The following is a 16,534-nucleotide window of genomic DNA, read 5'->3' on the forward strand; positions in this document are numbered from 1 at the left end:
AGGTTAACATCAGGTGTCTTTCCTCAGTTATTTTCCACCTTTATTTTTTGAGACAGTCTCCCACTGAACAGGAAGATCATAGATTTGGCTAAACTGGTTAGCCACTGAGCCTCAGGGATTTGCCTGTCTCTTCCTACAAATACACACATAGCACAGAGTCTGTAGATACATGCTACCATGACCATCAAACTCGGGTTTTCATGCTTATGTGGCAGGCATTTTACCTAATGAGCCATTTACCCAGCCCCAACTAACTGATCTTAAACATTATTAGGAGAAGATTAAAAATGCCCATATTAAATAACATGAATGATAATTGTTCGATGCCGCTGCTACTATATGCCCAAGTTCTAATAATGCAATTAATTAAGAGTTTATAAGAGATTTCTTCCTACACATAACTGAAATTGAATCTAAGTCTCAATGTTTATATTAATAGCCTTTGTACTCCTGTGATATATAGTATACATTTATCAGTCACTTACTGAGGCTAGACCTGTCAGGAACTGAGAAAACCCTGAGCTGGTGGTCCTTAATTCTATAAGAAAGCAGGCTGAGCAAGCCAGGTGGAGCGAGCTATTGAATAAAACCCCTCCATGTTCTCTGCATCAGCTCCTACCTCCAGGTTCCTGTCCAGTTTGAATTCTTGTCTTGATTTCCTTCAGTGATGGGTTATGATGTGAAAATTTAAACCAAATAAACCCTTTCTCCCCCGCAATCAAACAAACAAAAGAGTATGTCTGACTTTTTTATGTAGCTCAGGATTGAAGGAGAAACAAACAAATGAAATACGGTGAACTTCTATGCTGTGTTAACAGAGGTCATCTGATCCTGAGCAATAGCTGGTACTATCGATACCCTTCCACCTTTGCAATAACAGCAAACATGATCTGGGCTCCAGGAATAACCCCAGCAAACGCATTCAAGTGAGAAACTGATACATTTGAGAAACTGAGAGATAGAGAAGGATAAGGAACTTCAAAATGTTGCTGAGACAAGAAGAGCAGAGCCTGGCTAACTATAAAAGGAAATTTGAGAATTTTTTTCCCCAAAAATCATGTAGAGTCATAGAATTAGACATGAATAGGGATTAAGTATTTTAGTTAGGGAGACCTTTGTCTGCCATTTTGTAATGAATAAGGAGGTGCACCACTTAAGTCAGGGAGACCACTGCCAAGAGAGAGACTGAACAGGAGAGGCAGAGAGTGTAGCCTAGGCTGACCATCCATGGATATGGATAGGCATGCTTGGAGAAAGCACAAGGAACTCACAGTCAGGCTTGAAGAGATTGCAGAATAATGTTGAGTCTAGCTTTACTGACTACAGCTCCTGGATGTAATGTTAGAGTAAGTCCAAGAAAGACACCAAAATGCTGATCAACTCGTGCAAGCAAACCGAGTGGCATTTCTGCTTCCTTGAAAGAGAAGTCTAAAAAAAAAAAAATTATTCCAGAAAATGCCAAGCACTACAAAACTTGTATCCCTTTCTTTATTCCTCTATCTCTTCATGCACAAAATATTTACTGAGTTCTGGGAACATTCCAGGCATTGCTTTACCCAACTGGCAAAGTCAATCCTGTCCTCAAGGAGATTATAATTCAGCCAGGTAGCCTGGTTTTAAATAAATTATCCAAGGAAATGGCAAAATTGCTCAACAAGTAAAAGGTGTTTGCTACACAGTCTGGTGATCTGAGTTTGACTCTCAAACCCAGGTAAAGACGGAAGGGAAGAACTAACCCCACAAAGATGTCCTATGATCTACACACACACACATGCGTGCGCGCACACACACACGCGCACACACACACACACACACACACACACACACACACACATTACAAATACGTACATAATGATGAATAAAATTTTACAAAGATCCAAAAATTTATTGTTTCAAAATATCCTGATTTCCACAACATAAATGTTAAGTGTTCCTGTGTGGCCTTTGCACTGTTTATTTTGTTATGAAAAAAGTAGGAAAACAAATTATGACCCAACTCCTGCAGGTTAGGGGTGGATATGAGAAAAGAATGTATTAAAGCAATACGACTGACTCTCCTGGCATTCCTATGGTAAACTGGAGGACAATAACAAAAAGGAAACAAAACAGATTCTGTGTTTCTTTTTGTATGTGTGCATTTTTGATTTGCCTTGGTTTGCTTTTGCCTTGATTTTTGTGTTTTGTTTTTTGTTTCTTTTCTTTTTTTTTGAGAGAAAGGCCATGAAGTTAGGTGTCTATGGGGGTGAGGAGGATCTTGGATCTTGGAAGAATTGGAGGAAAGGAAAGAATATGATCAAAATATACCATATAAAAATGTTTAGCTAAAAATTTATGTGAAATTAATAAAAAGAAAACAAGCACCATGAATAGCTGTTTGTTTTAAAAATGCAAAAGGCTGTATAATGATAACATAATTATAAGCTAAGATTGAAGAAAAATAGGAGAAGGAAATAACTGTAAAAAGACTAATAAATGAAATCTGATTAACATAATCATGATATAAATATATTACAGGTAGATCCAAATGAGCTGAAGAGACACTACAGAAGTTCTACAAAGTTTCAGGTAGGTTACTCACAAATAGGCCCAGAACCGCTTATGCAGAACCATTTTCACTCCATATTTTATTCTGCGTGCATTTCCCTCTATCTGAAAATGGGGGCTTAAATATGTACAAGTCAAAGTAAGTAGGGGGCCCATATTTAAATTCCAAGTTAAATTGCAACTGGGGAAAGTGGGGTGTATCTTTTATAGTCCACAAAATTCTAGTTTGCTGTTCATGTGATGTGGTGTTAAAAGTCTACAAAATTTTATCTATTCCTACCTGTTCTGCCTATGAGCAGAATAAACAAAAGAAGCAGTTATTTAGATGACACAGCATCTCTTACTCTTAGATAAAAACATGATATTATGCCTTATAGTTATCTCTTAACCTGTCTTCTAATTGAAAACAGGCACACATGGGGTAACCCAAGGTTGCCTAAGCCATTTCATGACTCCAGCCTCCTCCACCAAGGACAGTAATTTAGCTCTTTAAAGTCTGTTAGCAAATGTACTACCTGAGCAAGCACTCAGTATTGTTAAACTAGGTATCTGTCTATCTATCTATCTATCTATCTATCTATCTATCTATCTATCTCTGTCTCTCTCTCTCTCACACACACACAAGATTTTTAAAAATATTTTTTAAAAAGTAGACAAAATTATGTTGATTATTAAGGAGCGTCATAAGATTACCAAGGTATAAGAAGGCTTGAATAGTTTTAAAATGAGTATTTTAGCTACAGTATCACAGTGCTTTCCAATACTTTCTCTCATTTGCTTTGCTGATTGATTGTAAACAGTGAAGATTTCTATCTCTCTTTAACTTGTGTAGTCTGTGATAGAAACTTTCCTACCAGGTAGTTGGTAGTAAAGCAACCCAAAGAAGACAGTGATGGAAATCACTAAGAAACATAGATGAACCAGACTGACAAAATCCACTCTGAGCACTGGAGGAATGAATGGACCATAAAACAGTTTCATTTCAATGAATTTATAAGAGTTTCAAACAAAATCAAAAATAGATTTGATTTGTATTCTAGAATCTCATGTTTCAAAGACTATAAAAATGTGTTTTAACATTAGCATCTGTGTCATCACTGAACTATATGAGATAAGAAAAATCTGAGCAAAGATGATGTCTAAGGATAGTTCCAATACATGTAGGGGAAAATAAAATATACTGGCAGTCTACAAACTAGTTTCCTTGTTCTCATGGTATTAATGTCTATAAATGGTATCATGCATATTTAACTGAAAGCAATTTTTGGATTAAATAGTAAATAATTCATTATGGATTGTCAACTTTTACATAGTATTGTAGTTTCCTGTAAATTCACACTTGGTCCCTAGAACTGGGTCAGGTGGAGAAGGTTGTAGAGCTTTAAAAGGTGAAGCCTTGCTAGAAGAATCACCACACTGGAGGCCAATTTGAGTGTGATAGCTCTCTGGGACTCTACTTCCTGTTAACTCTCTGCTTCCCGAGTTAGGATGTATTGAGGTCAGCCACCTTTCTCTTCCCTCCCCCACCCCCATGCCTTTCTGTCTAGGCCATGTCCTCTTTACTGTGATGGACTGTAACCCTCTAGATCCATAAGCTAAAAGGAACATTTTCGTCCTTAGGTTACTTTGCAGAATATTTTATCATAGCAGCAGAGAAGTAGCTTGTATACATAATTATATGACTATGTATGGTCTTTCAACAGATGGATGTCATATCCATAATGCCATTTGAAGTTCTCTACATCTTCTTTGGGTTCAATCCAATATTTAGAACAAATCGAATACTAAAGGTAAAGAAACTATATTCAGCTGCCTTCTCCTTCTCCTAAATGAAGTCTTGAAGCAAGTTTATATATGCTAAAATTTACAGTACTCTTAACTTTTTCTGAATGGCCTATTTCTTAGTATTCATCACTATTATGAATTTTTAAATAAATAATAGAAGAATGTCATTGCTTCTACTGATGGAAGTGACTTCTAATTGCTTCTAATTTATCTTACAAGTATTTTTTAACATCCTAGCTACAGCTTCTCCTCCCTCCTCTCCTCCCAGTCCCTCTTCCCCACTTCCTCTCATTTCCACCCCTATCCCATGGATCCTCCATTTCTTTACAACAGATATTTTTAAAACCAAAAATAAGAGTGTTTTGTACTTCTTAAGATTACTATAATTACAAATAAATATTTTATTTTATTTTTTTTTATTTTAATTTATTTATTTATTAAGGATTTCTGCCTCGTCCCCACAACCGCTTCCCATTTCCCTCCCCCTCCCCCAATCAAGTCCCCCCCCCCACCCTCATCTGCTCGAAGAGCAATCAGGGTTCCCTGACCTGTGGGAAGCCCAAGGACTGCCCACCTCTATCCAGGTCTCGTAAGGTGAGCATTCAAACTGCCTAGGCTCCCACAAAGCCAGCACGTGCAGTAGGATCAAAAATCCACTGCAATTGTTCTTGAATTCTCAGTATTCCTCATTGTCCGCTATGTTCAGCTAGTCCGGATTTATCCCATGCTTTTTCAGACCTAGTCCAGCTGGCCTTGGTGAGTTCCCAATAGAACATCCCCATTGTCTTAGTGTGTGGGTGCACCCCTCGTGGTCCTGAGTTCCTTGCTCGTGCTCCGTCTCCTTCTGCTCCTGATTTGGACCTTGAGATTTCTGTCCGGTGCTCCCGTGTGGGTCTCTGTCTCTGTCTCCTTTCATCGCCTGATGAAGGTTAATATTCCTGAGGATGCCTATGTGTTTGTCTTTGGATTCACCTTATTTAGCTTCTCTAGGAACATGAATTTAAGGCTCAATGTCCTTTATTTATGGCTAGAAACCAAATATGAGTGAGTACATCCCATGTTCCTCTTTTTGGGTCTGGCTTACCTCACTCAGGATAGTGTTTTCTATTTCCATCCATTTGTATGCAAAATTCAAGAAGTCCTTGTTTTTTACTGCTGAGTAATACTCTAATATGTATATATTCCATACTTTCTTCATCCATTCTTCCGTTGAAGGGCATCTAGGTTGTTTCCAGGTTCTGGCTATTACAAACAATGCTGCCATGAACATAGTTGAGCATATACTTTTGTTGTATGATAGGGCCTATCTTGGGTATATTCCCAAGAGTGGTATTGCTGGATCCAGGGGTAGGTTGATCCCGAATTTCCTGAGAAACCAAAACACTGCTTTCCAGAGTGGTTGCACAAGTTTGCATTCCCACCAGCAATGGGTGAGTGTACCCCTTTCTCCACAACCTCTCCAGCAAAGGCTATCATTGGTGTTTTTTATTTTAGCCATTCTGACAGGTGTAAGGTGGTATCTTAAAGTTGTCTTGATTTGCATTTACCTGATCGCTAAGGAAGTTGAGCATGACCTTAAGTGTCTTTTGGCCATTTGAAGTTCTTCTGTTGAGAATTCTCTGTTCAGATCAGTGCCCCATTTTATAATTGGGTTGATTAGCCTTTTACGGTCTAGTTTCTTGAGTTCTTTATATATTTTGGAGATCAAACCTTTGTCAGTTGCAGGGTTGGTGAAGATCTTCTCCCAGTCAGTGGGTTGTCTTTTTGTCTTAGTGACAGTGTCCTTTGCTTTACAGAAGCTTCTCAGCCTCAGGAAGTCCCATTTATTCAATGATGCCCTTAGTGTCTGTGCTGCTGGGGTTATACATAGGAAGTGGTCTCCTGTGCCCATGTGCTGTAGAGTACTTCCCACTTTCTCTTCTATCAGGTTCAGTGTGTTCGGACTGATACTGAGGTCTTTAATCCATTTGGATTTGAGTTTTGTGCATGGTGATAGATATGGATCAATTTTCATTCTTCTACAGATTGACATCCAGTTTTGCCAGCACCATTTGTTGAAGATGCTCTCTTTTTTCCATTGTATACTTTTAGCTCCTTTATCGAAGATCAGGTGTTCATAGGTTTGTGGGTTAATGTCAGGGTCTTCTATTCGATTCCATTGGTCGACTTCTCTGTTTTTATGCCAATACCAAGCTGTTTTCAATACTGTAGCTCTGTAATAGAGTTTGAAGTCAGGGATGGTAATGCCTCCAGACAAACCTTTATTGTATAAGATTGTTTTGGCTATCCTGGGTTTTTTGTTTTTCCATATAAAGTTGATTATTGTCTTCTCCAGATCTGTGAAGAATTTTGATGGGATTTTGATGGGGATTGCATTTAATCTATAGATTGCTTTTGGTAGAATTGCCATTTTTACTATGTTGGTCCTCCCAATCCAAGAGCAAGGGAGGTCTTTCCATTTTCTGGTGTCTTCTTCAATTTCTTTCTTCAAAGACTTATAGTTCTTGTCAAGTAGATCTTTCACTTCCTTGGTCAGGGTTACCCCAAGGTATTTTATGCTATTTGTGGCTATCGTGAAAGGTGATGCTTCTCTGATTTCCCTCTCTGCTTCCTTATCCTTGGTGTATAGGAAGGCAACTGATTTTTTGGAGTTGATCTTGTATCCTGCCACGTTACTAAAGCTGTTTATCAGCTGTAGGAGTTCTTTGGTAGAATTTTTGGGGTCGCTTATGTACACTATCATATCATCTGCAAATAACGAAAGCTTAACTTCTTCCTTTCCAATACGAATCCCCTTGATCTCCTTATGTTGTCTTATTGCTATTGCTAGAATTTCAAGCACTATATTGAAGAGGTATGGCGAGAGTGGACATCCTTGTCGTGTTCCTGATTTTAGTGGGATGGCTTTGAGTTTTTCTCCGTTTAATTTAATGTTAGCTGTTGGCTTGCTGTAAATAGCTTTTATTATATTTAGGTAGGACCCTTGTATCCCTATTCTCTCCAAGACCTTTATCATAAAGGGGTGTTGAATTTTGTCGAATGCTTTTTCCGCATCTAGTGAAATGATCATATGGTTTTTTTCTTTCAGTTTATTTATATGGTGGATTACATTGATAGATTTGCGTATGTTGAACCAGCCCTGCATCTCTGGGATGAAGCCTACTTGATCATAATGGATAATTTTTCTTATGTGTTCTTGGATTCGGTTTGCCAGTATTTTATTGAAGATTTTTGCGTCGATGTTCATGAGTGAGATCGGTCTGTAATTCTCTTTCTTGGTTGGGTCTTTTTGTGGTTTTGGTATCAGGGTCACTGTAGCTTCATAAAAGGAATTTGGCAATGACTCTTCTGATTCTATATTGTGAAATACCTTAAGGAGTATAGGTATTAATTCTTCTTGGAAGTTCTGGTAGAATTCTGCATTGAATCCATCTGGTCCTGGGCTTTTTTTCGAAGGGAGATTTTTGATAACCATTTCTAATTCTTCGCGAGAAACCGGTCTATTTAGATCATTCACCTGGTCTTGGTTTAGCTTTGGTATATGATACTTATTTAAAAAAATGTCCATTTCTTTTGTATTTTCCAGTTTTGTGGCATACAGGCTTTTGTATTAAGATCTAATGATTCTCTGAATTTCCTCTGTGTCTGTGGTTATGTCCCCCTTTTCATTTCTGATCTTATTTATTTGCGTGTTCTCTCTCTGTCGTTTAATTAGTTTGGATAGGGGTTTGTCGATCTTGTTGATTTTCTCCAAGAACCAGCTTTTTGTTTCATTGATTCTTTGGACTGTTTTATGTGTTTCTATTTTGTTGATTTCAGCCCTCAGTTTTATTATTTCCAGTCTTCTACTTCTCCTGGGCGCGTCTGCTTCTTTTTTTTCTAGAGCTTTCAGGTGTGTTTTTAAGTCCCCAATGTATGCATTCTCCGTTATCTTTAAGTGGGCACTTAGTGCTATGAACTTTCCTCTTAGCACTGCTTTCATTGTGTCCCATAGGTTTGAGTATGTTGTCCCTTTATTTTCATTAAATTCAAGGAAGACTTTAATTTCTTTCTTGATTTCTTCCTTGACCCAGGTGTGGTTCAGTAGTTGACTGTTCAGTTTCCATGAGTTTGTCGGTTTTTTGGGGGCAGCGTGGTTGTTGCCTTCTAACTTTAATCCGTGATGATCTGATAAGACACAGGTGGACACTGATATTTTTTTGTATCTGTGGAGGTTTCCTTTGTTTCCGAGTATGTGGTCAATTTTTGAGAAGGTTCCATGAGCTGCAGAGAAGAAGGTATATTCTTTCCTATTTGGGTGGAATGTTCTATAGATGTCTGTTAAGTTCATTTGCTTCATTACCTCCAATAATTCTCTTAATTCTCTATTAGGTTTCTGTCTGATTGACCTGTCCCTTGGAGAGAGAGGTGTGTTGAAGTCTCCTACTACTAGTGTGTGTGGTTTGATGTCTGCCTTGAGTTCTAGTAATATTTCTTTTACATAAGTAGGTGCTTTTATATTGGGGGCGTATATATTCAGGATTGAGACGTCCTCCTGATGAATTGTTCCTGTTATGAGTATAAAGTGACCGTCTCGGTCTCTTCTGATTGATTTTAGTTTGAAGTCAGTTTTGTTAGAAATTAGTATGGCCACACCTGCTTTTTTCTTAGGACCATTTGCTTGAAACACCTTTTCCCAACCCTTTACTCTGAGTAGGTGCCTGTCTTTGTGGTTGAGATGTGTTTCTTGCAAACAGCAGAATGTTGGATCCTGTTTTCGTATCCAATCTTTTAGCCTGTGTCTTTTTATAGGTGAATTGAGCCCATTAATATTAAGTGATATTAATGACCAGTGGTTGTTTACTCCGGTTATTCTTATTGCTTTTGGTAGTAGAGATTGTGTGTCTCCTTTCTTTGAGATGTGCTCGTGAAGGGTCATTAGATGCCTGGGTTATTGTAGGCAGTGTTGGCAGTGTTGGATTCCTTGGTTTGCGATTTTCCTTCTATTACTTTCTGTAGGGCTGGATTTGTGGCTACGTATTGTTTAAATTTGTTCTTATCCTGGAATGTCTTGTTTTCTCCGTTGATAGTGAACGATAGCTTGGCTGGGTATAGTAGTTTGTGTTTGCATCCATGGTCTCTTAGCTTCTGCAGAACCTCTATCCAGGACCTTCTGGCTTTCATAGTTTCCATCGAGAAGTCAGGTGTAAGTCTGATCGGTTTACCTTTATAAGTTACTTGCCCTTTTTCTTTTGCAGCTCTTAATATTCTTTCTTTAACCTGTATATTTTGTGTTTTGATTATTATATGGCGAGGAGATGTTTTTCTTTGATCCAGTCTGTTTGGTGTTCTGTATGCTTCTTGAATATTTAAATGAATATCTTTCTTTAAGTTGGGAAAGTTTTCTTCCATAATTTTGTTGAAAATATTTTCTGAGCCTTTGAGCTGTGACTCTTCTCCTTCTTCTATTCCTATTATTCTTAGGTTTGGTTTTTTTATTGTGTCCCATAGTTCCTGAATGTTTTGTGTTGAGAATTTGTTGGCTTTGCTGTTTTCTTTGATCTGTTCGTTTATTTTCTCTATGGTGTCCTCAGCATCTGAGAGTCTTTCTTCTAGCTCTTGTATTCTATTGATTATGCTTGTTTCTGTAGACTCTGCTCGTTGGCCTAGATTTTCCATATCCAGCTGGTCCTCAGTTTCTATTTTCTTCTTTGCCTTCATTTCAGTTTTCAATTCTTGAACTGTTTCCATTACCTGTTTGATGGTTTTTTCTTGGTTTCCCAGGGTATCATGTACGTATTTACTCATTTCTTCAAACTTTTTGTTATACTTCTCATCCATTTCTATAAGGGCATTTTTTACATGTTGTTTAAGGGACTCTATTATCTTCATAAAGTCGATTTTTTCCACTTCTTCTGTGTTAGGTTGTTCAAATACTTCTGTTGTAAGATCATTGGGTTCTGATGTTTTCATGTTGTTTTTCGGATTATTGGGTGAGTTCTTGCCTTGGCGCCTGCCCATCTCCTCCTATTGATCCTATCCAATGGATCCTTTAGAAACCGGATCAGGTTTCCCTGCTGGCCAAGGGCTCCGCTTACAAAATGCCCTCACTCTCTTTCGTGGTTCCTGCTGCAGGCCAAGAACCCTCTCACCCCTCCGAAGGATCTTCAGGACAGGACCAGGCTCCCCTTGTGCCAGTGACCTGGCCAACCAAAGGCCTACCTCTTTGATTCAATTGTAGTAGGGCGATCTGCTCTTCTTATTGCATGCCTGTCCCAGCCGCTTGGGTCTGGCCGCCGCGCCGCGTCTGGCGCCGCCGCCGCTGCGCCTCTGTGCGTCTGGCGCCGCCGCCGCTGCGCCTCTCTTAAGTCTTCTCTATTTCAGGATATCACACTTTCACACGATGTTCTTTTCGTCTGCAATCCTTGTTGCCTGGGTGCTCTCTTCCACGTGGAAGCACTGCCTGCTATTCCAAATAAATATTTTATAATTTTAATTTTTTCCTGTATCCTGTCTTATCAGAGAATTCTTGAATATTTGAAATATTAGACTGTAAAATAAAAGGGGTAAATGGGGTCACCTCTAAGTTTTTATTCACCTGAGATTCTATAATATAATAGAATAATAGAAACAGTGCAACCATAGTTTTAGAGCCTTGTCTACAACTAAAATGTTCATCAAGATGTGGTAGCAATCTATAATCTCTATAATCTTGAGGGGCTGAGGATTTCCTTGAGTTTGAAGCCAGTCTGGACTGAATAATAATTTTCAAGCTAGCCTGAGCTACAGAATAGATTCTGTCTCAAACAAACAATACATCACAAAGCAGTTAAATTTTTGAGGCCCAGAGATGTGTCTATATTACAGTTTAACTAGCTTTAGGAAAATAAGGTAAAATTTTCTATGTATTAATATAGATATAAGTTAATAAATTCCTAAAAAAAGGAAAAAGCTACCTAGAGAGTAATTTACAGAACAAAACTAGTTTATGTAAACTAGAAAGAAAAAAATTTTTCTAAATTTACATGAACTCCTACATACTATTTTTCAGAAACTAATTAAAGCAGCTGCCTAATATGAGAAGGAAAATCAGGATGCATAAAGGCAAAAAGAATACAATTTTTAAGGGTCATATGTAGCGTTTATTTGAAATACTTATATGTATTTTCTATTCAAAAATATTCTAAGACATACATGTTTCATAAACTCAGCTTTGTTGAGTAACTTATACTATTTAGAGGAAAATCTGAATGACTTTTATATAAATACTTAAGAATAACAGTTGTTAAAGAGTACGGATTGCTCTTGCAGAGGATTTAGGTTTAATTCCCAGCACCCACACACCAGCTAACAATGTTTGGTATCTCATTTTTTAAAAATGAATATTAATGATAACTTGTACCTCAAAAGTCATCTTCCTTTAAAGGAACACAAAAGATTTTACTAATTTGATAAATTGATTTAATTGCTTATTTTCTTGCATCCTGGGAAAGCAGGTTGATTATCTTTCTAGCGTAACCTAGCAACAGTGATGGATCCTGGGAAAGCAGGTTGATTATCTTTCTAGCGTAACCTAGCAACAGTGATGGATCCTACAACAATAGCAATTGCTATGTCTAACTCAAAGTACACACTTTGTTTTAGTCTTCCCAACACATTTATGTTATCAGTGAGGTAGATAAGAATCAGCAGAGTGGAAAGCCTGCTCATCCACACTGATAATGTAGGCATTATTCATCTTACTCCAGATAATCTGGTATAATATTGGTAGATAGAGATCAGGCACAGAAAGCTTTCCTTCTATGCCTATGATTTTTCTAAGTTTAAAGAGTCCTGCCTAGATCCCATATTCCCAAGAAAACTCTAGAAGCTGCTGGTGTGACTTTGTAATATGAGTATTAATCGAGGCAGAACATAATCCCAAGAAGTCTAGCACCAGATCACCATCCTGTCAAACTTGGAATCTCACAAGGAAGTTCAGGTGGCACGTATTGAAAAATAACCAATTTTTAAAAAGATTTCTGTGGACTTTGGAGTTCACGTGGCTTTTTAATGAATGTTTATAAAATAATGATTGTTCATAGCACATCGCTGAATCACGTTAGGGAGCCTTCCACAGACAGCATTTTAATGTAGGATGTTACATAAATCAATACTGATGTTTTCCTAGTTGCATATTCCTATCTTTCAGTTATTTATAAAGCCGTTATTTGAATGGACAATTCTCTTGGGTAAATATTGTCATGTACCTGTCTCCAGATAGAAATGAAAAACATGCTACGAACACAAATTTTCTCTTCTATTAACATATTAGTTCTCAACAATGTCCTTTAAGCAAACTTCTAGTAAAAGCCCAATAAACAGTTATCAAACATTGAAATAATCACAATCGGAGCTTTTGAGGGATATTTTTAGGAATTCTGCAGGGAAAAAAGCAAATAATTTGTGTATATTTCTAATTTAAAGAATTATTACCATAAAAAGACTTATTACCATTAAAAAATATGATGTTTTTACTCCAGAGGTACAGAAGTAACACGTAAATTGGGGGATATTTGAAAGAAGTACTCTCTGAGGACCCTGTTTATAAGATTTCCCCTCCCAAGCTCATTCAGCATATCAATGAAGACCTCCATACACTCTTTTCAGGGCTATTATGTCCTTTTGTAGCCATGGAGGCAAGGTACAAAGTAGAGTCACATGATGATAAATACATATCACCAGAAGGGCTGGCATTTAGCTCAAGGATTCATGGTGATTCCGTGGTTTTATTCCATACCCTATTTCCTATAGAAATGAAGGAGGGAGGAGAGGCTGGGATAAGAGTTTCTAAGGGAAGTGGGAGCTGATATAAAAGTAGTAATAAAAGAGAAATACAGCATTTGTAATTCTGGGCCTGAGTTACCTCACTCAGTATAATTTTTTCTAGTTCCATCCTTTTACCTGAAAATGTCATCATTTCATCTTTCCTAACAGCTGAGTACCCTTGGTGTACATGTGCCACATTTAAGAAAGAGCCTTAAGGGAAACAGCAACTCTCTTTGCATTCGATCACATGAAGCTGTTGAACCTTCTAATAGAACACAACAAGCCTTTGCTAATGCTTAGTGGACTTTATATTTTGAGAAAAAATATATACAATTTGCCATCTCTTCCTAAAATAAAGTTACTGTTGGCAATGATATATTTTTATTCTTTCATTTATGTTTTGGAAGTATGATTTTAATCATGGCAAAATGGAATTTTATTATATGCATTAGAAAAAACCATTGATTTTCAACAAGCATTATAAATAAGACTGAAACAAAAGGATAGAAATAAAATAAAGCATTAATCTCTGTAGTTTGGCAAAGTGTTAAAGTGCATCTTTAAGAGAAAATATCATTAAATATGCGATGTCTTTAAGGAAATGAATAAAATTACTTTCAATGAATAAAATGCTAATATATTTATGCAAATAAACATGCAGTTGAATTACTTTTTCATTTTCTGCTTATTTCTTTTACAGTACACTTCATTCTTTGAGTTTAATAATCGCCTGGAGTTTATAATGGACAAAGCATATGTCTATAGGTGAGTATCATTGGTAAATTTGGAGCAAGTAGAGAAAATGATAGCAGAACATTTTAGACAGCATTTAGAAGACAATAACCATACTGCTCAAAAACATAGAACATTTTGTATTTTGCTATAAAAAATGCATTATACAAAGTAAATTGGGCTATTTCAAGTCAGATTAAAGTAAGGAAGCCAGAGTAGGAATGAGGATCTATTGTGTTTCCACTTAAACAGTAAAGACAAGCCCGCTCTTACAAGTCAGCTCTCCATCCCTCATGACGATTCATGCTTAGTCTAAATTTCACTCATTTGTCATTCTGAACTACATGAGCACAGAGACCTTCAGTCACAGTTCATCACAGCCTGAAGTCCTCTGAGCCTTCCAGATACCCAGGTAAATCCGTGTGGCACAGTTTATGGGAATCAGATGAAGAGGTGACCCTTGAGGCATGTCTTTCACAGAGTTGACTCACACCATCTGTGCAAAGAAATGAAGACTTTTTTACACTCTGTCAAGCCCATTCAAGACTCTACAGCAGACAACATGTGATGTCACCTTCTCTTTCTACTGCTCAAATGAGAGTTGACACTTGGCAAATGTAAAGCAAGATGGCTCATTGGAGACATAGAGCAAACAAAAATGTTGAAGTCAGCCGCTTTCCAGAAACAATGCCAACCCTTACTTTCTGTTTATTCTTTCTGACAGAATCATTCGAACAACTGGCTACTTGCTGTTTGTTCTGCACATTAATGCCTGTGTTTATTACTGGGCCTCAGACTATGAAGGAATTGGCACAACCAAATGGGTCTATAATGGTGAAGGAAACAAGTGAGTAATAATTTTGTGTTCTTCTTAATTTTCAGTTTGGGTATATGAATTTTTATAAGCCAAAATTTTTCTGAGTTTTTATAAGCATATATTAATTTTAAATAATAATGAATTTACTTATGGCATCTCTTCAAGAGGGTATATAATATATGTTAGCCATATCCACACTTCTCAGTACCCTTGCTTACCCTCTCCCCACTCCCATTGGTCCTGTTGTCCTCTTCCCAGCTAGTTCCTCTTCTACTTTCAGGTTATGTGTGATCGCATATGCACGTGTGTGTGTGTTTTCCTGTGTGTGTGCACATGCAAGCATAAGCGTGTGCGTGTGTTCACCTGTGTGTACATGCCCAAGCATTTGTGTGTGTGTTTATGAATTTAATTTGGATTATTTACTGAAGCATGGATAAAAGATTATAGACACTTAGGCAGCTTACCAATAACTATGCCACTAAAGACAACTGTTAATCACTACGTAGCATAGGCAGTAACACTTCTCTTGTGTATTAGTATGCTGTCAAGTAAAAAAGCATAAAATAGAATAGAAACTATAAGAGGTTATCTGATACACACAGCAGGGTTGAGTGTGTATGCATGTGTGTGTGTGTGTTTATGTATGTGTATTCAAGATTGTTTTGCAAAATGTGATTCTTACTCTGAACCATAATCAAAAGGTTTGTAAGACTCTGCTTTAGGTAACTTAGCAATAAGTTAACTTAATAACTTTAATGAGGGTTGTTAGTAGTGATTAATGTTAATTATTTAGGGGAAGGTGCAATAGTAGCTAATTAATTGATCACTGAAAAGTTTCATGGATTTATGAGTCTGCTATATCCACTAACTAGATTGAATAAAGAATAATAATACTCATAAATAAAATTTGACAATTAAGCAGCAAGTACCTCATGAATTAAACAGGTCACTTGAAATTTCTAATGCAAAAGAATCAGGGTTCAATCATGACAATAGAGTTATTTAATAGCAAAATGTTCCTTTACGTCAATACAAGACCTAGAATAAAGTAAACTACACTAACTTTCTGACACTGGACACATTAAAAGACAACGTATTCACTAGAAAGAAAGAGTACATCACAGAATACCTCTGAAGGGCAACACATAGCAACCTAGGGATGGAGAGCAAAGAAAATGAAAATATCTCACAAAAATATTTACTACTGCCTTCTGCAGGGCTGTCTTTCTTTCGCACGACCCAGCACCCCTCCCCAACCCTGCCCTGCTGTATGCTAGGACCAGTGCTCAACTACAGTCTTAAGCTCCTAAACTAAGGCGACCCACCCAGAGCGGTGAGTGCCTGCCAGCCTGGCAGGCCTCAGGGTCCCCTGTAAGGGAGCCGGGCACCTTCAGCTCCAGCGCCAGGCTTCCTGCGCGCTCCTGGATACCACCCCTCCCCCCCCCCCCCTGCTCCATTCATCCTGTTGGCCCTGGTTCATTGGGCTACCGGCGGCCCTGTTTAGTTGCTGAGGAATCCCATCAGGACGGGTGAGTGTGTGCTACCCAGGGGCGGGCGGACTGTCCCGGAAGAGAGCACAAACCCCCTCCCCCAGCTCCTTCTGCAGGGCTGTCTTTCTTTCGCACGACCCAGCACCCCTCCCCAACCCTGCCCCGCTGTATGCTAGGACCAGTGCTCAACTACAGTCTTAAGCTCCTAAACTAAGGCGACCCAACCAGAGCGGTGAGTGCCTGCCAGCCGGGCAGGCCTCAGGGTCCCCTGTAAGGGAGCTGGGCACCTTCAGCTCCGGAGCCAGGCTTCCTGCGCGCTCCTGGATACCCCCCCCCCACTTGCTCCATTCATCCTGTTGGCCCTGGTTCATTGGGCTAC

At 38.2% G+C, this 16,534-nt stretch overlaps 1 protein-coding gene across 1 annotated transcript in view; it reads left to right on the top strand.

The window, feature by feature from the left end:
• Positions 1-16,534, top strand: part of Cngb3 (cyclic nucleotide gated channel subunit beta 3) — a 149,507-nt gene that overhangs the window by 64,683 nt on the left and 68,290 nt on the right. The window contains exons 7-10 of the mRNA XM_041657795.1: positions 2,515-2,565; positions 4,248-4,334; positions 13,817-13,881; positions 14,573-14,695. Of these exons, the coding sequence (XP_041513729.1) occupies positions 2,515-2,565; positions 4,248-4,334; positions 13,817-13,881; positions 14,573-14,695 (326 nt within the window). The remainder of the gene's footprint in view (positions 1-2,514; positions 2,566-4,247; positions 4,335-13,816; positions 13,882-14,572; positions 14,696-16,534) is intronic.

This window comes from Microtus oregoni, unplaced genomic scaffold, assembly GCF_018167655.1.
Source record: "Microtus oregoni isolate MIOR12 unplaced genomic scaffold, Mior012 000008F_ref0000371, whole genome shotgun sequence".
NCBI classification, from domain to species: Eukaryota; Metazoa; Chordata; class Mammalia; order Rodentia; family Cricetidae; genus Microtus; species Microtus oregoni.